This window comes from Myzus persicae, unplaced genomic scaffold, assembly GCF_001856785.1.
Source record: "Myzus persicae strain clone G006 unplaced genomic scaffold, MPER_G0061.0, whole genome shotgun sequence".
NCBI classification, from domain to species: Eukaryota; Metazoa; Arthropoda; class Insecta; order Hemiptera; family Aphididae; genus Myzus; species Myzus persicae.
Window position 1 is genome coordinate 38,651 of NW_019104150.1, and position 27,883 is coordinate 66,533.

Here is a 27,883-nt window from a genome sequence, read left to right on the forward strand (position 1 = left end):
AAAGCATATGATTCTTTTTTTTATTAATGAGAATAGAAATCCATGTTTTATACATGAATTCGTTTCACGCCATTTTGATTTCAAATAAATCGATTTGTTTGCTTTTTTCTGCTCTTTTTGTGTAAATGTTTTTTTGAGAACTCTATTTTGTATTTATTTCATCTGTGGCATAATAATATGTTTATAACGCTATAACAATAAAATATTTTGAATTTAATTAATACGAAATGTAAAAATATACGCTTCTTAATTATGTATGGCAGTCACTTGGGGGGGGGGGGGGTTATGCTTAGCCCCAAAACAACTTGTGATGTCCCTCCAAAATAAATTATTCAATGATTTCTCAAAATATTTATAAAAATAAACCTTGTGAAATTCAACTATAATTTTTATTTTATTTTTTGGAAAAAATGTAATTATTTTATTTTTATTTAAAGTTTATAATTATTTTACATCGCCTATGATAAATATGGCGAATTTCATTATTAGCTGTATGATGCCTTTATTCGTTTTTAAGCTGCAGTTACTGGCAGTAGCCTAAAAGATCAACCACTTCCACTATTAAAAATAATTTGAGATATAGGTAGTGTTTTTAACTTGTAAGTGTAATTTTTCACACAATATTCCCAAAGGTAATACTAATGAATTAAAAAAAAAAAATAGTGTTAGAATTTGGTTATCACTTTTATATTGTAAATTTTGTGAAATAAAAGTCTTAATCTATTAAGTCCAAATTAAATTCTATGACTAAACGAATGGTTGTTAATTTTTTTATAAATTAAAAATAATATTTCGTTTTTTTATTCAATTGTATAGTTACTCGATTTTAAGTTAATTTTTGGTCATATTTTTATTTTAAAATAAGTATGTTGATTTTTGCATTTTTAAACAATTTTATGTTTTTTTATTATTAATTGTGATTTTAAAGCCGAGCCTTAGATATAGGTAATATCAATTTCAAAATATTTTCATCCTCTTTAAGTTATTCATACTTTATATGTAGACTTTTGATATATTCGAATTTTTTCAGATTTAATTCGATGAATGATTTACCATGGAATTCATGTTTAACACATCCATTGGCTATAATTGTTATTACTCAATAACGAAAAACACTTAAAACATACTATACAGTAAATAGAGTATCACCGTTTTTCGATGTGTGTTTTAATTATTATTCATTAGGTAGGTGGTAATAGTGAAGCTTGTTTGTGTGATATTGACGAATGAGAAGGTATTGAATAATGATAAATTGATAACTATTGCAGATACATGCAATGATGTCGATTCTATGATTAAATCCCTGGACCACAGATATTTAATAAAATATTTATTTTTTATCGTACAAATCAAATAAAATATAAAATGTTGAATTTTTGTGAACGTAGAATACAAAAGTGGAAAAGTAGGACAATTTAAGAAGGGTGAGATCCCTAGAATACAGATCTCAGAAGCAGAACAATTTGCAATATTAAAATGCATACCTGCGGTGGCAGATTATTGTATGGGGTGATGCATTATATACATAGATGATAAACCACACTTGACTTTTGTCTCATACTTTTTTGCATTTTAAGAAAATATATATTGTTCATAGAAGACCAGAAGGGTATTTTTATAACAGAAAATTAAGTGTGTTTACTAGTCGCTGTTCATATCATGTTTTGACGACCAGGCGGATAACGATTAATTGCCATATTGTCACATTTATTAGTAAATAAACAAATAGTAATACTGTAATAGTATAGGTAAAATTATTATAATCTGTTCCAGTTTAATAGGCCTAAGCATGTGGGTAAATTACTACAAAAAAACCTGTAAAATATATATTTTTATTAACTCCTAAAAAACAGACAAAAATCGTAAATACCTATTCCGGAACTTAAGAAGGTATTTATTGGGTATATCATCGTATATTGTACATTTGTGCATAGACTTCAATTTAAGATATAGGTACACATAAAAAACACACAATTATTAGACAAACTAAAAGACCAAGCTATGTGACAATATGGCACAACAAGTAATTAGGGAGTCTGCAAAGAAATGTGAAGTAAATATAATATGTCACATGTAGGTAAATATGATGCCCTAGTGGACAGTGGGGGGTTGAGGTTAGTTCTGTGAGTCCGAATACTCGTAATTTGTTTAATAGTTATGGGGTTCGTGGCCCGTGGGTGGCTGGGTGGATGTTAGATATAAGAAGTATAGGTATATCTACTAGGTACTTAACTACTTGAGGTGGATTCTGTTGTTTTAAGTGTTACCTAGAAGGCTAGAACATGTTTTAGCAAAAACAGTTTCCAATAGCTCGATTTATTTAATAATAATTATGTATTATACCTGGGTATATGAAAAAAGGATCTTTCGTATCAATAAATGTGTGGGTTGGTGGGTCAAATAATTGTTTGCTGTCTTGCACATAATATAAGTTTGTGCCGCCACTGAAACTATCCTTTTCAAACAACAAAAATCTGAGAGCTCCCTCTACTCTATAGTAGATGTCGAGTGTACCTCTTCATTGTTTAGGTCGCTGTAATGGATAAGTGTGTTAAATTTGGATTATAATATTCAACAATATGTCATTGAACCTACCTTATTAATTTAATCCAACCTATGCAAAAAACGATTCCTAGCGAAACAACCACACCGTAAATGTCGATTTCTAAAGATATTATTAATGTTGAACTATTTAATAGGGTTTTTCTATTTCTATGTCTTAAGAATTTTATATTCTAAGTACTCCGATGAATATATTGATTTTACAATTATGTGTTTTTTTGTCTAAAGATATTTTTATAGTAAAAAAATGCAGCAATTTTCAACTTAAATATTTTTTCTGGTAGGAAAGTAAAAGTAGTTGGTACTTTTAGGAAATTCAGAATAAAAAATTCCCATGACTTTTCTTAAAAATTTGGAAAAACAAAAAAACAACAATAAAGGAAAAAGAGGAATATAATGATAATCAACTTTTACGTATTAATATAATTATATTTTATACACACCATAACGGCAAAATAAATCACTACATAATAACTAATAACAATATTTATAAATACATCATAAAATATAGGCTAAAAGATCGTATATTTGCTCAGAATTTCATATTCAATGATTCATCATTGAATTCAAATTTAACTCATAGATACATTACAATTTACTTACTGCTCAGTAACGAGGTACATTTAATATCTACTATACTACTGTACAAAAAAGCAGTCACCTATTTTACCCCCTTTTAAAGTTGAAAATGAGAGTCACTGTACGGTCGCTGTACTGTTGTAGTCACGAACAGTGCAGTAGTGCACCAAAGAATTGGAGTAGTTTTTAAGTAGAAGGAAAAATAAATAAATAATTTAGTAACCAACTTATTATGTATTGTTAATTATTATATTTTTAAAAAAATATAGTAAACTGTATTATATATTTATACATTTTTAATATTTGTGAAATATATATAATTTGTGCTTATACGAAATATAAAATAATAATACAAATAATTATGGTATAATACTATAATATTATAAGTAATACCTAAATATAATTAAAAATAGCTTTTATTTGAGGATCAATTTATTGTCCACTAATTTTGTACCCTTTCAATGGGATAAAAATAATAATGAAAACATTTCAATGACATCCATAAAAAAGGATTGTTTGATAGTGGGGCCCCTCCAGGGTTATCTCATAAAATCTCTCTAGACTATGCCCAGTACTCCACTATTCTAAAATTTAGGAAATTTAAAGTTGGTTCTAATAATTTAAGAACTGAAATCAAACCACACCTATATTTAAAGGACTTCGTGAATCATGATATCCCTAAAAGGATCGGTCGACATATTCTGAATCAATAAAGAATTTGATAGGACTATAGGAGTATAGAATGATTACTGATAGTTTTATCTATTTAATATTTATATATTTTAGTAATTTTGATGACTCAAAAATATGTGTAATGATTCCAGTTACTATTCTGTTTTTGTGAAATAGGTCTGTGTCTGACAAGTGAAAACTAAAATCAAGGAGCTCTATGTGTCTATGAAACAGGATTGCTTATTTTTATTTTTATTCAAACGTAATAAATGAAGTTGACTTAAACGAAATATCTAATCGAAGAGTTCAAAGTATTAGATATTACTCGCACATTAGAGAGAAAGATATCACAAAGAGATATTTAGCTTGTTATAAAGTAATCAATTATGATTTAAACTGATGAGTATATTGTAATAAAATAATGATAATTATATAATATTATAATTATTATTATTAGTTTATTAGTTATTAGTGCTTATTACTAACTATTAACGATTAAATCACAGTACAGTAGGGACTGCCCGTAGCCGGAGATTTTAAGTATTTTGACAAAAAATTAATAATTAACATTTAAAAGTATTTACCTATTTTATTTTATTTAAAAATGTACATATTTTACTTATTTAACATCAATTATTCAAATAACATATAAGACTGAAAAAAAATTACCTATCCCATAATTGTTTAATATACCAACTCCTTGTTTCGTGATTAATTGTAAAATAGCATTATAACAGCAGTATCCGCAATGAAATACTGCGCACGCCTATATTAGATATTAGATTCCTACCTCTTAGGACCTACTTGTTCTATCTCTTGGATATTAATGCATATATATTATAAATATTTTATGAAACTAGGTACGTAATTTTAAATATTTTCTTATAAATGCTGAACAACATATTTTTATATAAAAACCTATTAATTATTATTTAAAAAGATTCAAAATAATTATATCATGATTTATTTCTTTCTTATAGACTATAGTACCTATATAGTTAGTTCAACTATTATGATTAAATATATAACACCTATATTTAATCAATGTATCAATGGTAGGTCGTAGATACAACGATAATTTATTGTTCTTATTTTTCAGAGATTATTATCAAAAATAATATATGAAAAGAGTTTATTTTTTGAAAATTCAACATTTTGCTTTCGAAAAATGCAAAATAAAATTCATTATAAATTATCTATTTAACAAAACATGAAACACAAATACTTAATATTGTACGATAAACGTATAGTTATTATTTTTAGTGGAAGAAAAATGCAAAAACCTATTAAATCGTATTTATTGAATTTAATATATCTACCTATTTAAGTTTATAGTTGTTTAAGTAAATGTCAAATAAATGAGGTGATCAAAATATCAGTGGCGTCTAGCGAGCAAATCCTGAATAAGAGGTTTGGCTCCACGCCCTCGTTATGCATTTATTGTAGTTTATGTTTATAAATCAGTTATTTTTGAAAAAAATTATATATTCATGAAACTTTCAATTCCAATATTAAATAGGTAAATACCTAGACGGCTACACGCGATTGTTTCGATGTAACTGGGTAGTTCAATCTAATTTTATATTCAATTATTTGTTAGTTATTTGTTTGGATTGTAACGCATTTTGGTTACAGTATTTATAATACTTTCAAATCGCACAGAAGCATAAATTCCATGTCACCTAGTGATTATAGTTATTTTCGTCAAATGAATTTTTTTAATGAAAAATAAAATATAAAGTTTTATTTAAATAAAAACTTAAGCTGTACCTATCTAATATTGACTATAAATTAAAACAATATGAATACTTACATATTTTATATTTTTATTAAATACTTCATAATTTTCATAGTATACATCTCAGCTACATCTTCAGCAAATACAAATAAATTTAAGTATGTCTAAAATGTATTGTCCATAGTTATTTTATTTTATGATGAATATTAAATCAATTTTACATTTATAATTGTTTCAAAGTTCTTATAAAGAGATAAAATGGAGTTCTGAATTCGAAAATTTAGCTGTAGATATAACGCATAAATGGAAAGATACAGCTACCTGCTTAAATTTAATACTGGACAAATTTCATGATGGTATATTAGATAAAGCATTTTATAGAGCAATTTCTGGAATACCATTATTTAAAGTAATACAAAAACAAAATAATTTATATTATATTTTTATTTAAATTATTAATTTTCTGAAATAATTTACAGACATTAATTGATGACTCAGAGGATCTCATGTCTCCGAATTTTCAAACCTGGCAAATTTTAAATCATGTTAGAAAAGAAGGATGCAACATGAATATAATATTTATCTTAAATGCTGACCAAACAATGAGATTACTAAAATTTAGCGATAAGTAAATGATTTAATGATAGTCTAAAAATGTAATTTAGAAGTTATAATTATATATTAATACATAATAGGTAATTATTATTAGTAGCCAATTAGGTAATAGGTATTCTGCTGATAATATTGAAGTAGGTACCCATTGTAGTAATTAGATACCAAAGCCTAACTCTAAGTAGGTACCTAGGTATTTGTAACAATATACAAAAAATATGATAGTATTAATACAATTGTTCATTGTACAATAAGGTGTTTAAAACTCACCAGCCACCGAATATCTTGATATGTTATTTTATCAAATGTTTATTGAAATTATTATTGTATTTGACAGCAATACTTTTTTTTATGGGTAATTATATGCAACAGAAAATATTTTTAAATTTTCTAATTAAAAAAATTCATACTAATAAATGAATAACTAGGAATTAAACAAAAAATAATAATTATTATTATTATAAAAATGAAAGCTGTGGCCTGTGTTAATCCAAAAAATTTAAATTTAAGAAGAAACAATATGAAAAAAGTCAATCTCTGAGGACGTTGCATACAAAAAAATAAATATTAGGTATATGATGTATTTTAGTAGATTAGGGGATATTATTCAAACAATACTTAAACCATTTGTCTACCCTATGTGATAGGAGGAAACAGAGAAATCTAACGTTTCTTTCTAAACTTATTAATGGCGAAGTTGATGCCTCTGCCCTCCAATCTAAAGTTAAATTGAGAGTTCCTACTTTTTGTTCCAGATACTCTTTCCCCTTCTGCATTCCTCTTAGTTGCTGTTATTACTTATCTAATCGTCCTATTGTACATATGATGAAACTGTCCAATGAGGACCCACAATTCCTTAATACTTAGTGTAATTATTGTCCGTTCATTCTTAAATGTTTGTAATTTTTTTACTAATTATAATTTAATACAAAACAATGTAATTGGGCTCGCCCCGTATTTAATATAAATAAATAAATAATCCTATAGCACATGATATTTTAATGATTACCTATATACAATTTAAGTACAACAATTTGATGAAAAATGAACTAACATTATACAATTTTCAGGCATAGAATGTTGGATTCTAGAACAAAATTTATGTTATTACATGATCGAAGACTTTTTATAAAGCAACATCATACTATATGGACAAAAATTATAAATGTTGTATTTATTAGAAAATATCGTCTTAAGGAAATGTATGAATTATCTACTGTTCCATATCCTGCTCCAATCAAAGGGGCATTGGTTACACTGAGACTAGACATATGGAATAAAAGAAATTTTCAAAAAAAAACAGATTTATACACAGACAAAGTTTCAGATCTGCAAGGAAATTTACTTAAAGTGGTTACTTTTAATTATATTCCATCTGCAATAAAAAGTTCATTATTAAATGAAAATGAAGAAAATTCTGGCTATAAGAAGGGTTTAGAAATTGAGGTAATAAGGTATCATTATAAAAATGCATTAGTCCTAAAATAATATTTAAGTTGTGTTGATTTAGGTTCTTAAATCACTCGGAAGTGCAATGAATTTCATTCCACTTATTTATGAACCAATCAATTGGCGTACTGAACAATGGGGTAAAAAGCAAATGAATGGAACAATATCAGGATTGTTAGGAGAAGTATGGTCTGCTCGTGCTGATTTGGCACTGGGTAATTTACATTACACACCATACCATCTAAATATTTTAGATCTATCCATTCCTTACAATACAGAGTGTCTAACATTCTTAACATTTGAATCAAAAACTGATAACTCGTGGAAAACATTGATTCTACCTTTCAAGTAAAAATACTAAATTATGTTAATAAATTAATATTTAAACATAATTCCTATTTTAGATTAAATATGTGGGTTGGTGTACTTATTACACTGCTTATTGGAGGTTTTTTGTTTTATGCCCTTGCAACAGCTCATAAACATATTGAAGATAGTGAAAATTCAATTAAAATGATACAATGCGATACTCTGAAGACAAAAATATTAGAAAAGAAACCTGAACTATTAACAGAAAATAAAGCAATTAAAAAAAATATTATAGATATTTTAAAAAATAAATTTGAAAAACCAAAAATAATCAAACAACAAAAATGTATCAACAACCACACAGAAAATAAAAAATTGAATCAACTCACAAACAAAGATGTAATTGGATTATACTTGTTTGAGGACATAGGGAATAGTATTTTATACACTTATGGGATGTTAGTAGCTGTGTCATTACCAAAAGTACCCAGTGGATGGGCCATAAGAATTTTAACAGGGTGGTGGTGGATGTACTGTTTATTAGTTGTAGTTGCTTACAAGGCTAGTATGACTGCAATCCTAGCTAATCCAGATACAAGGTAATACAATTATTTTGATAATACTCATTAATTATTACAAGTGACATATTCAAAGGGAGTTTTTATTCTTTTTTTTATACAATAATTGTATAATATGAATGTCTTGATTGTTTTTTCATAACCTTAACTATATTTTATATATAAATTGGTGACACCCCCCCCCCTTAAAAAACCTAGATACGCTACTGATAATTATATATATATATATTTACAAGTTAATGAATCTAACAGGGTTACAATTGATACATTGGATGCTCTTGCTGATAGTAACATTAATTGTGGAGGATGGGGAGAGCAATCAAAAGAATTTTTCATGACTTCATTAGATAAAACTGGACAAAGAGTTGGTCAAAAGTTTCGTGAAGTTTATGAAGTTGATGAAGCTATTGATTTGGTATCTAAAGGACAATTTGCATACTATGATAATATACACTTTTTGAGATATGTAAAAGTGATGCAAAATACCAAAACATATGAAAAAAATGTCCAGCTCATTAATGGTATTCAAAAATTATGATAATTTGATATAAAATAGGTTGAAAATTATTAAAAACCTTACTATAGTTTTAAATGATTTATGTGTTTCTTTCAATTTTTCAATAACAATCTGAAAATGTTTCCTGTACTCTATTCAGCATAAGAATGCCTAAATGTTCACAGAATTTTTTTTCATTTTCACTGTTCACTGAGCCACAAGTAATTATCTTTATTCTATGGTAATCATATAGACCAGGGATGGCGAACCTTTTTGTACCAAATATGAGTGTCAAATAAAAATGTTGGTTGGATTTTGTTTTCCATGCGTGAACAACTAGTTCGATAACCCTTCAATCTTTTTTTTCAAAAACTTTAATATTATCAAACTTTTACACATTCGTGTGTGTCACTAAAATAGTGTGTGCGTGTCATAGGTTCACCATCTCTGGTATAGACTATGAGCAAATGCCAATATAATAGTTTATATTATACAGTATTTGTTCATCTTACCTAAGATAACTGTCAGAAGCCAGTTATTATACTCTATTCTACAAGAGAACATGTCGGTTCATTAGTCATTCTACATGCGCAGAATTGTCATGTTCTCTTGTGGAATAGAGTATTGTATATTTGTATGTAACCTCGAATTTGGGCATTCTGATCCTGGATAGAGTATAAACATTGTTACAAAATTAAAAAACATATCAATAATCAATAATATAATTTACAATTGCTCTATTTACAATATAGCTTAAAATGAAAAATTGAATTGTAATATAAAACAAAATATCATATTATGGCTTAACTTTTGTTAAGTTTAGTCCCAACACAAATTAGTAATTACTGAAGGCTGAAATTTACATTTAGTGCATTAACTGTATAATGTATAATATTAATACTAGTTTATAGAATTGCACTTAAATTTATTGTTAATATTTTTTCAATTACATTATTAAAGGTACACTGAATGGTACAAGGAATGGAGATTTTACACTACATATAATGTCAAAATGTATTATAAATATGCCAATATCATTAGGACTACAAAAAAATTCTCCATTAAAACCAGCAGTTGACAGATTCTTGAGAAGAGTTATAGAAGCTGGGTTAGTGAAAAAATGGTTAAATGATGTTATGTTGGACACAGTAATACTTGAAGAACCACAACAAATTGAAGAAGTTAAAGCACTTATGGACTTAAAAAAACTTTATGGGGCATTTGTTGTTTTGGTTGCTGGTTATATTTTGAGTATATTGGTTTTATTAATCGAAATTAGTTATTGGTATGGAGTGGTAAAAAAAGATCCACTATTTGATGAGTATTCGTTAAACTGTTATTATGCACAGAAATAGATGTAAACAAATATAATACTATGTGATGATTTAGAATACAATGCTATATTGATGAAATATTTTGAAATTATAATTTTTTTGAGTAATTTTGCTTATAACTTTAAATTTTAATCAGTAAATAAAAATTAATATTAAATAATAATAAAAATAAAAATAATATATACATATACATTACTATTATATTATTATTAATATTTTAATATTTATATTAATTTGAACTGGAGTCAAAAAAAAAAACATGAAATTCATTTTTAAATTATTTTAAGAGCTAATCTAAAATAATTGCATTCATTATTAAAAATACAAATGAAAACTCAGTAGTTCTATCTTCGTTTGAACCCATATTTTTTCCGTTCGTAAAATAAATCTGTTTTTGAACTTCCCAAATTTACAATTTTTGGGCATCCATCTCTCTGAAATAAAAGAAATGTTACGAACTTGAATTATTTACAAAATTTGCGATACAATCTGAAAAATAACTTACATCTTTTTCTTGAACTGTACATTCCTTACAATAGTATGCATCCGATACTCCAGGTCCCCCACATATAACACATCTACCCTGGTATGAACCATAATTGCATTCATCGCATATGCGCACCAATGTACATGGCCTGACATAAGAGTCACAGATTACACATTTACCATCACATTTTTCACATAATCGTCCTATAGCTGTTACAGAAGGTAAAATGTGATAAATTGACAAAGAATTATAATATATTATGGTACTAGTAGACTAAAGATATGACAATTATTATAAATACTATACACTACACTTACCAACACCGGGTTGCTTACGACAGAATATCAAGTCAGGATGATGTTTAGCCATACTGTTAGGTTACTTTTTAATGTCGAAAAGGAAAATCGAATACCGATAAATAATAAATACTTGTTAAATATTAACCGGCTAGACCACGATTCCAAAATGAACTAATTAACTACTTATCACAATAATTCACTATCACACTAAGCATCTAAACAATAATATTTTCAAACGTCAGTGTCGCCAAAGTAAAACAGTAAGATTGAAAATGATAAAAAAAACTGAGTATCTTATCAATTAGACTTAAAATACCATTCTTACTCTATGAAATAAACCTTATGCAGATGCAGTTATGCATCACAAATATCTAAAATCCGGTCCTATAATATACCTAGGATAGTGTGTAATATTAATTGTTACAAGTTACAACAGTATTGATATGATATTTGATTTCTTTCCGCGTCTTGGCAGATAATATGCACATATTATCTGTTATTATTATATGTTATTCCTATAACGGCTATAACTGTCTCTAAATACTATTTATATTTATGCTGCACCATATTTTATTCTATTAAATTGTTCTCTTATTTATATTTTTAAGAACTGCCCTCCCAGCACAATATTATAGCTTAGCTTGTTTCATGTTTGGATGTAAAATTTACCCTATACTTAATTAAAAGTTAATTCGTCGTTAGAACCAAAGATGTCCCTGCCGACTAACGGACTAAGTGATGCTGAAACAGACCAACATAAGATGCCGCGGCTACACCTCTACTACTAACATTATAATATTATGGATAACCAGTTAAAGATTTTTTCATCCAATAATTGATAATTAAAAACTTTTTGTACACATTTTAACATACTTATTCATATTAATGGTAAAAATACAAATTATACTTACCTATGTTTAATATGTAGGTACTGTTTATATTAATAATCTATTAAGATTTGTACGATAAAACGTTAATAATTAATATAAAACTTATGAGGGTTTACAGTAAATAGTAACACACAGTCTACCACGTACATCGATATAATTTATAATGAACTAATATTATGACTTATGTAAATATTTTGTAATTTAAAAACATAAAATGTATGGTATTTTACAATAGTACCTAATAACAGTTAGACGTATAGGCCTAAAAAACAAGAGGTGCTAAATTGAAACTTGGAGGTGCTTAAGACCGTTTTGCATTTCCTTAGTTACTCTGATAATGCGTAGGTACAACTAAAAAATATAAACCTTCGTAACGAATAAGACTCCGCTAACCCTCTCAAAAAATGCATTGTACTAAAAAAAGTTAGTACGATATTAATAAAGCTAATTTTTATAGTTTACTTGAATGAAATTAAAAATATATTAATAATAATCATGATGATATTATTTTAGTTGCTTTCTAAGTATTTATTTCCAGAACACGCATACATAATGATAGGTATAATATACGTTCTACATTAAATGCAGTATTAGTTCATTAATTTAGTGTTTAACATGTAAGCAAATGTATAGGTAATGTGTACAATCAAATCTGTTTTGAAATTTGTACTTACTTAAAGTTCTGCTATGTGAGCAGATGTATTGAAAAATAATACTAGGTAATTAAATTGGTCCTAAGTATTAAGTAGTACAAATTTACTTCAATGTGTGATACAAACACAATAGACATTTAAGATTTTTTTATTGTTCAACCTATTCACCTATTGTTGTAGAAACTTTGGAAGTGCTATTTTAATAAGCTGGTCGGTTTACGCGCAAACAATGAACATTAATAAAATAATTTTACAGAACTTCTAAAATTCTTCATATATCTTTGATTACCAAAAAAATTTGATTTCTCAGAATATTAAGCCGTTAAAAAGTTATAAATATTTATATTGATCAACTATTATTGTTGAGCGATATTATTATATTTTGATTTAAATTCAATATTTTTGGATTTAGATATTTATAATTTTTCTAATTAATATTTTCTTACATACAAAAGGATAGATGTTTTGTTAAAATCTAAACGTTATTTAACATTTTGTCTTATAATATATTATAATATACCTATAATGTACATGACTATTGTTTAAATTAATTTTAAGTTTTGTTTTTTAACCATCATTAAAAAAATGGATCATATTCTATTGTCACATCATATATACTTCCGGATCATTACATTTTATATAGAAATGTATTATAGGTAAACGGGTTTATTCTGCAGTTAGATTCTGTATAACGACTATTAGTATCACAATTTTTTGTTGTCCCTAATAAACCCCACACTCAATGCTGTATATACCTAACCATGTATAAGTACAACTCAATGTTATATGATTTAAAAAGTACTCGAATTAATTTTATACCCATTGAAATATGAGTTAGGTACCGAGAATCGAGTATATTTCTGTCTTAGGTATTGAAGTGTATTATTATTAAAATATAGGTTACTTATATTGTAACATAACTTATATAGTTATATATACATAAATACATAGTACACATACGTCATAAAGTAATACCCATATATATATATATAGTATAACCATTTACCATTTGGTGAATTACCTAGCGTATAAGCGTATACCCTGAAAGAATATAACTATAGGTACACGTATGCAAATCGTATACTTTTTTTTAAATTACGAAATCCGTATTCTGTATTATTATTTATTGTTAAATGACATTTTTCAATCATCTACAAGTTAGAACCGTGTAACAAATAATTAATATTGGTTATTACCTATTACTTATTAGTTATTATCACGTACCTATAGGCTATAAGTGCATCTATTGTTTTATCGTTCATCAACCTTAGAGACCGACGACTGTGATTTTTACAGTTTTTTGATAATTAAAATATGTTTTGAGTTACCGCCATCATAGAGTAACTAATAAGAATTACCGTGAGAATTATCAAGTTATATGTTATAAAATATTAAATTTAACCTGTGAAATAGTTGTTAATACTCAGGTAAATAAATAAAAATGTACACGATTGGGAAACAAAAAATGTTTGTTTGTAAAGTTTGTGCATTTTTAAATGTATTCCGTAAGAGCTTTGTAAAATAATTGTTCACGAATTAAGCAATAACAGCTTTTTGAAAGGTTGAATCTGATTAGTTGTGCGCTTATAAAATTACAATATTAATTGCCTATTTGCATCTTAAATTCATAACTAAAAATATCCAATATTTATAGGTAGTAGCCAGTAGGTACCCATTTAGATATAGCTATAAGCATAGGTATATATCTATATTATTTAGGTACATAAAGGTATATTAATTGTGTTTCTGAAATCTAAATAAACAAAACATTTTGAAGTGAAATAAAAAAATTTAACTTCCCCTAACGAGTTGTAACGTAACTTATGTACCTAACTAAACCTAAAGTAACTATTATAACAATATTATTAAACAAGTATAACAACTATAAACACAAATACACAAATGTAGTTGTATACATTATTTCTGAATAGGTAGGTAATCCTATTACGGTTGTACACTTATACATAATATGATATGTAAGACACATAGGAATTTATTTTGCAGATGCCAGTTATAAGTTTATAACCAAATTTTGTTTAAGATTTTCGTTCGGCATAACTTACATTAACTTATATTAGTTAGGTATAGGTACTAATGTACTATATACGTATATTATACTAACAGGTATAGCGTACTATAGTATATTCAATACAAGCGATTCCGCTCGGCGTTTGCCCGTGCCAAATAAAGGTCCCGTGGGACTCACTGAGGTTATTTGATTATGCAAGCATTATATATTTATGTTATTAGGTAGACAACGCGAGATGCGTACGTAAGTATATAATTTCTAACTCTAAAGTTTCGAAGTTATACTAAGTTTGACTTTTTACTTAACCCAACCAACAGCGGGTATTGGATCCAATGTGCCATGGCTTGTCCGGTGGTTTTTAGGTGGGTTAAAATCTAAAGCCATTTATTCAATCGTCTTCTGTTGAACTATAGATATTATATAATCACCTAAAGTGATTTTCATGTAATTAAACCATCTGGTTTAGTGTATTCATAATATCAAATCAAATAATTTAAATATCAAGACAAAATAGTTAGACATTTAAAAAATAATGTAAAGAAATTTAAAAAAAAAAAGCACAAACCAGTGAGTTTATTCAAAGCACCACCTGCAGGTTACCTACTTGAAGCTATATATTCATTATACCTTATATACTCGTATACCTTTTTACCCACGGCACGACGACGGAGAAATAATGTTTGTAAATTAGGAATATCACTTTCAAAAAAAAAAATGATAATTCCTACTAATTTCTTTTATTATTATTATTTTTATAATTTGTAACCAATGGCAATCATTTAAATAAACAAAAACTATTACATTTCCATATTTCTCTCCTATTTCATCCCCTTCAAGTTATATTTTGGTGACAAAAAGTAGACTATTTTTTTTTCAAGTCCCATTTATTTCTATAAGTACCTAAATTCATCAAAATTGGTTCAGCGGTTTAGGCATGAAAACGTAACAGACAGACAGAATGACTTTCTTATTTATAATAGGTATATTAAATATGGATTTTATATTTGTTAAATTTGTATATACTATTGTACTATGTAAATACTATAGTGGCCTAGTGCCATAGCCTATCGATGTAATAAAACTTATGATGTTGGTGATGAACTCGTCCTATTTTATTGGTTATATATATATATATATTATATACAAGTATAAAACTATTTTATTCGTCCACATTTATTGGACCAAAGGCAGTTAATTAAAATTAATCCCCCCATAGTAAAACGACCATAAAGTGTAAAGACCGCATGGACCCCATATGCCTATAAAATTAAAAACCTTTCGTGGATCGTAAATTATTATATTATAATATCAGGGTTTGAAAATTGTAATATATGTTTTATACAATATTATCTCAAATCATTTTTACAACTAAAAAAGGGGAAGTATAGATAACCGCTCTATACTGTACCTACAGTAGGTGTGGAGTGTACCAGGTCATGGAGTAAGTCATTGTTATGTATATGTGTTAAAAGTTGAGAGTAAAATAGTAAATCCACAATAATTTTATATGAGCACTTGAAGTTAGGATTTGGTCAAAACTCGTAAAAATCTGGAAAATGTTAAAATTATTTTGTAGTTATAGATGTTAGAAATTCATTAAACATTTTATTTTCATATCTCTATGATTTGAAAAAATTCATACATACTAATTTTTCCTCTTATAAATTATAATAAAAAAAGCTTACCGGAATGCAATATGACATTTTTTTATAATATATGAAGTTCAAACAACAACATTGAATATTTGGTAGTAAAATAACTATTTAACACATTATACCTACCATAGAATACTATAAATAGGCTATGAATGTAAATGTAAAAATGTCATCGCGTATATAATCAAATATAATACTCAAAAGGTTCAAATGTTTTATTTGTTTGAATATGGATCCAAATTTGGACTTCAAATGTTTATAAAAATTAAAAAATATTGTGCTTATCTGTACATTTTTTTAGAATTTTTGGTTTCTGAATAAACCGTATAATATTATGTACGTAGATACCATAGGACGTGGCCCAATAAATCGTTTATTTGACATTATATAATAATTGTATATTATTCTGTTGTATAGATACAGTGAATATATCAGCTACATACATTTAACAATAAACTTGCGCCAGTGAGATATACCTAATAATATTATCTATGTAATGATGAAAAGCGATTGTATTCAATATTTATTGCAGTCATTTGTCAATATAGCTTTTGTGTCAAACAAAATAATATTTAAGACACAAAATTGACACACCTGTAAACCGTAATTTATCACCGTACCTGTTTATATGTTAAGAATAATTTAGTGAAATTTGAATTATATTCTGGTTCTTCAAATTAAAATATTATTTATTTAAAACTGAAGTGATTCGTACGGTTTGTCTGTTTCAAGTGTTAACAAGTGCAGCTATAACATCGTGAAAAAATATCGTATATTATATACCCTTGTCGTAGTATATTATATTATTATAAATCATAATAATATGATTGTACATACTCATTATATAATCAGTGATCAAACATTTTTTTTTTACTAATAATGTCCATACTAGTATACTACATAATATGTTTTATAGGTTATTTTTTTGGTTTCGAGCAACAAATGATGTCGGATTATAATTGTTAGTAGCTATTATACTAATTAGTGTAGTTATAGGCGTTTCCGAATAATGTGTATAATGTTATCCTCAAAAATATATAGTCGGATGCGGTATTTTTTTCGACTGTCAACATGATAATCTTTCCTTGGTCGGCGACACAACGAAACGCAGGACTTAGGATATTAATATGGCCTATGAAAGAATATAATTATTATAATTCGAAATACATTACATTACGATTTTACATTGTATAGGTATAATATACCTAATATAAAAATATAAAATTCCCTCACGACTACAGCCAATGCAAAAAATCCAAAAAGCTTTGTGTCTTAAACGTCTTAGCCTTTTATGCGGATCCTTCCCTGTATTATTTCAAAATTCATTTTCGATTCAATTCGTATTTAAGACTTTTTTTTTTGATGATGCGGGGGGGGGGAGGGCAAGTGGTATACATCACCATAAAATACCATTCAACAATATAATTAGCATGATCAAACTTTTTTATATACCTATGTATATATTATACCTATTTTAATAGCAACACCTATTTTTAAAACCATGTATTAGCTAGGTAGTAAGCAAGTTATTTTTAAATTAACAACCATATAGCTTTAAGATAAAAATTATTGACTGAATGAAAGATATTCTAGATTTAATGTATTAGTTTTTGAGCAGTACGATATCGGATATATACATGAATATTGAATTAATTATATTGGTTTAAAAATGACAAGGAATGTGTGTGATTTGCAGTATAAAAATGTTTCAGTCTATATCTTTAAGTGTGGTTTTTAGTTGGTGTTTGACGGGGAAAGAGTAAAAAAAGGAATATATACGCAAGACTAGTTGTAATTAAAAAAATCAATAAATTTGAATACTTGACATTTTTACCAAACATTTATATGAGCGCATCTTCTAGATATGATATAATTTTGAATGTAATAATTCAATATAATATTGAATATCCCAGTGTATTATTTATAGACTTTTAACATGTTTTACTTCTACTAGTATTTTTTGATTTAAGTACCGAGATGGGCAATTTACCAGTAGCGGATAGGATATACGTAAAATATAACACTTATTATGGATCAAACTACTTTCTAAAATTTCCTGATATATCTCTAAGAACAATTGGAAATTTTCATTAAATCGGTCAAGTAGATTTGAGTACATACATTCAACTATCATATTTGTTTTAATATATAATTTCTTTATTCTAGTCATCCATAAATGCGACGATTTGACGCATGGTTTTACTTCATCTGTCCGAGTAACTAATGGTCACCATTTATGTAAAAAAAAAATACTAATTTCTACTAGTTAATTATATTAATATTACTAATATAAGCTGTAATATGTTACCAATAGAAAACATTTATAAACAAAAAAAAATTTGATTTCCATAGTTTTCAATTTTTCCAATTTTCCAGACAACTTTTGCCAATTTTTATTTCCATAGAAGTCTTATTCAGACAATTTTTTTTAAAAATCGATCAAGCAGATCTCAAGTGACGAGATAATCGATACGAACATCGTTTAATTTTTATTTGTATAAATAGATTTCAAAAATCAGAATATTTGAATACATTCATTTATAAATGAATAAATGAGGGGTATAAGAGTTCTTGGTGAAACACCCAGTATACAAATTATATAGTCACAATTTTAATTATAACTTATTAATATATGCATTTACAAATGTATAATAACTATGTAAACTTGAAGCATTCTATTATTACTTAAATCATATTTTCAATTGTAATACCTATAGACTTGAGAGTTTAATACTGCAATAGCTTCTAATTATATTGCTTTAACTGCAACTTAAAAATATCAAAAATATCTATGCTCTGTTTTTTTTTATTGACATTTAAAATTCAATGACGAAATTGGATATTTGAATGAAAATGTATGATATTCAGTATTTAATCGAAATTCATAAATTTATATTCTTTTTGAATTGAAACTCTTCGCCTTTACCAATATTGTAATTTAATAAACTTGCTCAATAATATTTTCAAAATATTTAGATTACTTTTAAGCTATTGATAATACGAACCTATTAATTACACAGTTAGACTATTTTAAGCTTATAAAAGCTCATTATATTATATGAAATAATATTGTTATATATATTTATTATATCAAAAAATATATTATTGTTCTTGTTTTATTATTATTATTGTATAAAAACAAATCAAAGTAATACATTTTATTATACTAGGGTAGGTATGCGATCTGTTTTTGAAAAACATTATTTCAACTAAACTAAGTTTAATTAAAATAAGAATAAATTTATAATAATAATAATAACATATTATGGACAATTTTGTGTTCTTATATAATAAGATTTCTTGTAAAAGCTGAAAAAGGCCAGTCTGATACTCTTTATTCATATCCGTAAATACGACACTACTCCCCATCACTGCCATGCATTCAAAATCCTATTCCCGAAAATCCAACAAATTCAAAATGTCTTCCCCCCGAATGTCTAGGAGCGCTACAGGCCGATGGTCGGTGGGCCTATCGATAATTATTATTAATTTGTTTCCGTTGTACACGCATAAACAAAACAACCGAAGATCCACACACACACACACTCACAGTTGTACATAATATACTAATTTAAGTATATAAGTCACAAAACTGTATATATATATATATACATATATCACTACAAGCGTAAATGCGCGCGCGGCGGTGGCGGCCACGGCTGAGGTCGATGACCGGCGATAACTGTTGGCACATGTTGCCCCGCCGTGCGCGCGCACCCCGCCGTCCAACAACCGCCGCCGCCGCCACTGCCGCCGCAGTTCGTATACATTCGCAGCACACGCTCGGACCGCCGCCGCCCGGTTCCCAAGTTTGCGCCGGCACCAGCTCGCGATAGTGTCACTCCGCAGCCGTCGAAAGCCCGCCAACGCCGCCGTCGCATTCGCACGAGTCGCACGCGTTCTCTCGTTTCCGCGGGTTTTTGGAAAACATTAAGCCGTAATAAATTATTAATTATTAATAATACACTGCGCGTCTGCGCTATACAATAATATCATAGACCGCTGTCGAGCAATCGGGTTTCGCGTGTTTTTTTAGTAATATTTATATATATAATGATCAAAGTTTAGCTTTGTTCGTTAGTTGTTTAAGTTTCGTTTTGATTGTTCTTCGGTGTGGTGATATTAATCGGCCGCGGTCTTTCGTTCCCGTCCGATTATAATATTGTTTTTCGTCAAGTCGTGCAGTGCGTCGGTATATACTATCGTTTAATATCCGGGAACTGATATCAAATCGAGTACAGTTTTGTCACTTATAAACACGCACATACATATATATATATATATCCGCATACGATTTATATATTTATCTGCTTTACGTGTTTTTTTTTTTAGTGCGTCACGTGTCTTGTGCAGTGGACTCTATGCCTATATCGTCAGTTATTGCTATGCGCTGACCGTATACGCGGGTGCACCATTTCCTTGTCCACGACAGGACGACTGACGAAGGTTTATCTGATCCGATCTATCCTTAGGGGAGGGGCATACAAATATCTTGTATATCTTGAGATCACAGTAATTTCATATTAACCCATCCCCGTCCACGTTTCAGTAGTATAGCCGATACGCCACGACATATTTGCCCACCGCGGTATATATAAGTATACGATGCGACTTCGTTACTTATCTTCCCCGCATACATCACTTAAGGCAATCACCCGCGTAAGTATAACATCGCCGGAAAGGTATGCGCAAAAGAAAACTTTTCTCTAGTCCCCCGAATACCACTGCCATCCGAGTTCGTACCGGCGGCAGCTCGTAAGACGCGTTGTATGAGCGACTTCCGCGTGTGAATATATAGATGCGACCCACGGGGATAGATCGGATGAGATATTCGTGAAATGCATATATTATATTATACATAATATTTATATATATATATACACACACACTTACGACTGTGTATGTATATATATATATATTTGTGTGTGTGTGTGTGTATGTATGCATATGCATATTATATTAATACATAGATAGGTATATACGAAAGACACGTGATTCGTTTTTTTTTGTGTTTTAGGTGAAAAATTAAAATATAAACTGTCACACGTACATAACATTATATTATATGTTGGACGTGCGCGACGTCGTTTCGTGTGCGGACAAATCGTTCGATGTGTACGCGTTTCGCGAGGTGTCGTCGTCGCCGGCCGCGCATTTTCGCCGGCGATAAACACGATGATCGGGCGTGACGGTTCTCGTGAGTGCTGTGGGCGACATTATTTCGGGCAAACCGCTAGTGGCCGCCAGACGTTTAGCGGCACGTAAAATTTGCTGATACGTCAATAATAATAATAATAATAATATTAATTATCCGTCCACGCACACCTCAACACAGCTGCAATATGCCGGCGTATGTCGTTAAAATGTAAGTTTTCATTCAGTTTTCACAGTACAACATTATTGTTTAGTTTTAATTTTTATTAGTGTCACGTAATCATGTCATGGTTATCAGTGGTATCGTCAACCAGGGCTGGAAATTTTCCAAGTTACAGTACTTGATGTAACTGGATACAAAAGTTACTCTGATTATTGAAAGTGTCTATAGTTACAAGTTATATAAGTTACATATTCTATTCAGAGTAATTGATTTCAAGTTAAATGGCCTAAACAAATATGAAATAATCATATATGTTTTATACAACAAAGCAGTCAGTCAATAAAATACAATATAAATATAAAAAATGTCATACAACATTATTCATTAGGTATTCATTACACAATATAACTAAAAACAAGTAGTATTTTTTTGATTAAAATATTAAAATACTTTTATTGGTGTCTAATATTTTATTAAATAGTAAACACACACAATGTCAACACTTAAATTATTTTAAAATAATTAATTTTGTGTAAAGTATTAAAAATACTTATACTTGTAAGATAACTATTATGATTATTACCTACTCAAATATAATCTCTAAAAAAAGATTATCGAAAGTTCATATAACATACTGATATATTTTATTTGCAGCTTGTAATATACGTCATAACTTATAATTCATTATTTTCCAAAACTGTACAATTTAAAATTACTAAAAATTACAATATAAGACCATACATTAATATTGTTTAAATGTATGTAACTGATAACTGCCCATCCTTGTTATCACCTTATCACTCATAAAATATAGTTAAATTATCATTTATTTTAATTTTTGAAGGAGTCGGTTAGTTGTTATACTTTTATTTATATGAAATAATAACAATTACATAAGTAACTTATTTTCAATTCACAGTTGTATTGTAGGCAATTTTTCTAAGTAGTACCTACGTTATTCATCATAACTCCCATTGCTTTCGTGACAAAATATTACGATATAGTGTACGAATAATAATATGTAAGATTTATATATATTTTTCTTCTATTCACTTACGTTTAAGTATAGTTAAGTCCTAAACAATGACACCCTAGACAACTTAAGTACTCAATAAACTACCTTATCGTTCCGAATGGTCCGATCGTTATTCGTAGTTGTGGCGAAATTGTATTTCATTATACGACGTTATCGTTCAATGCATAATATGTAATAATTAATAAGATATCATCGTGTTAGTATGCGGCAATAATAAGTGTAATAACCCTACTAGATTTTGGTTTTCGGACAAAAAACACAATCAATTTAACGCAAAGTACACAACAAATTATATTGAAGAACTTGAGTTGGCGCGTGTACGTGGAAAGTTGAACGGTCGAAAGTTGTGGTCTATATTTATACGCGGTTCGAGCTCTCCCGCGAGCGCGTCGAGTTCAACGACCGACTTGAGTGTGTATGTGTTGGGTGCGCGGAGGCGCGTTAATTGGCAACCGGAGCGAGAGAGAGACTTGCGACGTCGTGTTTGCGAGGAACTGCAGTTCGTACATTATTTTATTTTGTATATTTCTGTTTGACATCGTATATAACAGAAAAATGTATGTTAAAAAATAATTTGGTTATTAATAGTTTAAGTATAACAATGTTATAATTTTACACTAGAATAATTGTTTATCTATTATGTTATTATTATGTATTCCGTTGGAGGAAAGTCTATGACGGCAAACATGCAGTGAGAAGACGAAACTAATAATAATAATAAAAATATATAAATAACCTAACGTAAAAGAACCGGTTTAACTGGCCTTGGCCTTGTTCTGCGTCACGGCTTCTTTACTTTCTTATAAAAAAACAACAAAAAAACCGCATGTATCGAATTTTGTTTGGTCGACAGAATAACATGAGCAATTTTTATTTATTACTCATTTTCGTTGATATTATAATGTATTTGTTTTTTACGACATTACTCGGTTGTAAATTGCCCCCAAATATAAATTTTGAAATCACTTGGACTGATGATCGAAAATTAAGGTGATATTTACAATACCTCGATGATCTAGCTCCAAATTAGGAAAAATCGTGAAGAGAAGCGGAGGAAATCAGTTATTCGTTTTGACGTTCTGGGTATACAAATAATAACCGAGGGCGGCGTTGCGGGGTCGTCTGGGGTCGTTGCCTCATTACTGACCTACATTCAGATTCCGAACGAGAGCAACGACCGCTCGGGCTGCGTTCGAGCTAGCGGTGGCGGATAGGTAGTCGACGGGTGCCCGACGACCGCACGTGTAAACTCGATGCTGACGACAGATCTTTTTGTTCGTCATCTTTTCGGGTGCGGCGTTCTCTCCCCTATTATATTATATTATACTGGAAACTCGTACCCTCTTGCCTGCCTTTTTATTGTTTTATTGTAAACTTATTTCTATTTGTTCGGAGACCGCGATATCATAATATTATTGAAGTCGTGACGTCATTGCATGAATTTTGCACATTATTTCAATGGGTTTTTCTTACATCGTTAGTTATTATATTGATTAATATTATTTGTTAATACTTAATATTGTGTAGGGCTGTTAAATCTCCGCTTTAGAGTACCAGTGTGGTTTAGCTGCAATCATGTATAGGTAAGGTTGTAATAGTGATATTGTAAAAATATTTCACGTATGTATATTGAATTTTTTTCGACTGCAGCAATTGAAGGTTGAGGTCTTATCATCAAGTTCATAGGCCATATATGTATATATATGTGTGTATATTACTCTCCACGCGCTTATAAATGTACGAGCAAATGTTATTATATACTATTTTCATAATTCGTTATCAAACGTATGCTGTTTTTAACGGAACATATTATTTTAAGTTTTAAATCAAAGTTAAGCAAAATATCTTTCTATAAAACAAAGTATACAAAAAGTTTAAGACCTTGTATACTATACAAAGTTAATAATCATAGTGCCTAAACTTCCAAACTTCTTTAAAAACTTGTGTATATAGGTATGGCTTATTGTTCAGTAGCGTTTAAACATTTAAACAAAGCGAATTACTTAGTTTGTATATTTTTTACACAGTATTTAAATTAATGTTTAAAATAAATAATTAAAACATATTATTAATGATAAGTAATAACCGCTCATCATCTAATATATCTGCTTAAAATAACATTAGTTCTATTAAACTGTGTATATAAAGTATACAGCTATTCTATAACATAAAATGGACCATGTATTATGACCATTGACCATGCATGTAGTAAGTCAGATGCAGTTAAATAAACTAAAAGCCTTTTGATTACGAAAGAATCCTGAAAATTACATTTGTCATATTTAAAATTCTCATGAACACTTATTGACAGTGGTTAGTAGATATATAATAGTTCATAGTAAAACTTGACAACCAAATTTTCTAAATAAAGTTAACGATACCAGGTGATTATTTTATCACAAACCACTCAATATTTAAAAAATATTGAAGTAAAAACTAGCCGTTAGAACATACAGTTTTAATTTCATCTTCAGAAGCGAAAAAAGCAGAATATTTTTCTAAGTATTTCGATACATAAAAATCGAATTTAGGACGAGTAGTTTATAAGTTATAACTTACAAGTATTTAAAATTATGATGAGGAAATAGTAGTAGACGTGTACCACTCCACTCCACTCATCTAAATTATAATGGCATTTTACTCATAAACTATTCGTCCTAAATTCGATTTTTATGTATCACAATATTACTCAAAAAATTTTCCACTTTCGGAAATGAAATGAAAACTGTATGTTGTCATTCAAAAAAGTCAGAACCTTAAAAAATTATAAAGATAAAAAATATTTAAAAATATTCTAAGAAATATGATTTTTTTTTAAAATTTTTTTTAATTTATTTTGTAGCGATTTGAAACTATGTGAAAAAAATATATTCAAAAACTTTATACTTTTTGAAAAAATGGTGTTATTATACGTTAAATGAATTACAAAGACTATGTCATATATAGAGCATTAGAAACATCCGAATTAGAAATAATATATAAGTATTATCAATTTATAACTGCGTATGCGTAAAATTTTAAAACTTCAAAATTGGGTTCAATTCTAATTTTATTTGGTTTTCTTTAGTTTAAAATATAAACAAGATTCTTGTTACAAGAATGATTTAGAAGTTAGATTTTGAACGTTTTAGTCGACTATTTAGCAAGCATAATTCATCTTACTTTTATTATTTTTTTTTACACAAAATAGGTACCACATTTAAATTCCAAAAGTTCATCTTGCAAATAATGCTACCTATATAATGTATTTATGACATATGAGCCAGTAACATAAATATCGACAGTTACGGTGGGCGTTTTTGTTTGCACAATTCTTTCAAATATATATTAATATCAATTATAATTTATTTTTGCAGGATTTGACTAAAATAATCCGAAACGTTCACTCAATTTTTTTTCTCCACATTAAATTCAGACGAATAATCAGAATACATAACTGTTAGTTGTTACAATTAATAATATGTATACATATAATGACTAGAGTCGCGTTTTTGCATATAAAGTCGTCACTAGAATTTTAAATCTTAAACTGCTATATTTGTCTTTTGTATACATTTGTATAGATAATTATTTATAAAGTTTTTTTCGCATTTTATGGGTTGACGTTAGCTGCACAGTCGTAGCAGCGCTTGAGTATCTCAGAGGGTTTCACATTTTTCTTTTTAGAAATCGATACCCTCAATCAGTATAAAATGATTTATACTACAAAATAAATAATTGTAACTTAAAGCTCATTCCCAAAATTAATATTTCAAGGAGCTGCTGTGCAAGCAGTGTGGCATGCAGCTGGTTTCGGCAGGTTTTGTCGGCCAATTGACGACGGTCGACGGTCATTGAACAAAACAATGTGGTCACTATCTCGAAACACGTCATTCAAATATATCATATAATATAATATATATTTATCATCATGTACACCATAATATAGCACATGAACCATAATATTATATACGTGTATTACGTACGCGTTCAGTTCTCCAACCGACGATGAACCGGTATACTTAATATATTTTATTATTGATGAATATTATTTATTAAATATGCGTTATTATCTCGACGTAAGTTGTAATTATCTTTTTGGCGCCGTAGGAGGGGCAACCAGACGCCGTTTGCTGAAACGTAGTATTGTAAGGGGGGGGGGGGTCTTTGCCCGATGTAACGTTCTCAACAACACTCGAGCGCAGGTCGACAGAGATAAGAATTTTCGAGAACTGCTAATGCTGTCCGTGCGGCGTATACGTGTTCGTCAGAAATATTATTCGTAATAACTAATAATATACGCTTATAGTTGTATTATGTGTACGAGGCAAGAGTTAATGGCAGTGCACTCCAATGTCAAGTCCAATTCGGTGTGACGACTTTACAGTGCTTTTTTCATTTCCCCGCTCTTGTTATCTCGATCCAAACACGGTATCGGGTTATAGGTGAAATTTGTCTGTATAAAAAAAAAAAATGCACGAGTTCGACTGGGAATATCGACAGTAAATTGCGTACACAAGTGTGTTATTATACAGATAGACGAAAACATTTCGATAAATCTATTCATTGTCGATTTAATATGCATTAACTAGTAACGACTAACCACTGTATATAAATACCAGCATTGGGTAAATAATTAGTATTGATGGATTTCAGTGGTTGACGTAACTTACGAATATAACTGGTGAGACTTTGTAGAAATGCGTAGACCATCCAAACGGGTGAGCTCTAATTCAGGATCCTCTCCCCCACCCTTGGAACATTTAATTATATTAAAATTATCGAAATACAACAGAAAAAAGATGAGCTCAAAAAACTATAAACTAGAGCGGTTTCATAGTTAATTTCTTTGATCCCCTGCCTCACGCCACCGCATGATGCGCCACAGTGGTGCGTGGTACACTTGCGATTCGCGAACTCGACGTTACAACTCGGGGTGAACGACCTTTTTCTCCTAAAACCAGCAAGAGCGTGCGTACCTATAAAATATATGGTATATCAGTTATTATGTAGTTGTATAATAATATATAACAGTATTATACTATTATTACATGGTTACACGCACGCGCTGTTGTATCGGAGAAATTATAAACGTACAAACGTGTAAACACGGTATTATAATACTTCGATAACAATAAACGAATAAACGGTTTTTATAATATTGTAATCGTTATTTATATAAAGACGATCGAAACGCGTTTAGAGGGAA

General features: G+C 28.8%; 3 protein-coding genes across 5 annotated transcripts in view; 2 read left to right on the forward strand and 1 right to left on the reverse strand.

The window, feature by feature from the left end:
* The first annotated feature begins 2,011 nt into the window (after positions 1 to 2,011).
* On the forward strand, positions 2,012 to 10,377 carry LOC111039299 (glutamate receptor ionotropic, kainate 4). Its single transcript, XM_022322760.1, has 9 exons — positions 2,012 to 2,053; positions 5,667 to 5,709; positions 5,803 to 5,960; positions 6,031 to 6,179; positions 7,234 to 7,609; positions 7,674 to 7,960; positions 8,017 to 8,520; positions 8,752 to 9,030; positions 9,972 to 10,377. Exons 1-9 carry the CDS (start codon positions 2,012 to 2,014, stop codon positions 10,348 to 10,350), a joined length of 2,217 nt encoding a protein of 738 aa, XP_022178452.1. The 3' UTR covers positions 10,351 to 10,377.
* On the reverse strand, positions 10,377 to 11,308 carry LOC111039300 (PHD finger-like domain-containing protein 5A). Of its 2 annotated transcripts, none has more exons than XM_022322762.1 (3): positions 11,134 to 11,306; positions 10,835 to 11,025; positions 10,377 to 10,763 (listed from the first exon to the last, which is right to left on the reverse strand). In XM_022322762.1, exons 1-3 carry the CDS (start codon positions 11,183 to 11,185, stop codon positions 10,674 to 10,676), a joined length of 333 nt encoding a protein of 110 aa, XP_022178454.1. In that variant the 5' UTR covers positions 11,186 to 11,306; the 3' UTR covers positions 10,377 to 10,673. The 2 variants fall into 2 exon arrangements, with proteins under 2 accessions (XP_022178454.1, XP_022178453.1); XM_022322761.1 differs by having other exon boundaries at positions 10,564 to 10,787; positions 11,134 to 11,308.
* Positions 11,309 to 21,326: 10,018 nt separating this feature from the next.
* The window catches only part of LOC111039298 (hormone receptor 4-like), a 70,496-nt gene continuing 63,939 nt past the window's right edge, over positions 21,327 to 27,883 (forward strand). For both annotated transcript variants that reach the window (XM_022322755.1, XM_022322758.1), the window contains exon 1: positions 21,327 to 21,707. The gene's annotated coding sequence lies outside the window, so the exon portion shown is untranslated. The remainder of the gene's footprint in view (positions 21,708 to 27,883) is intronic.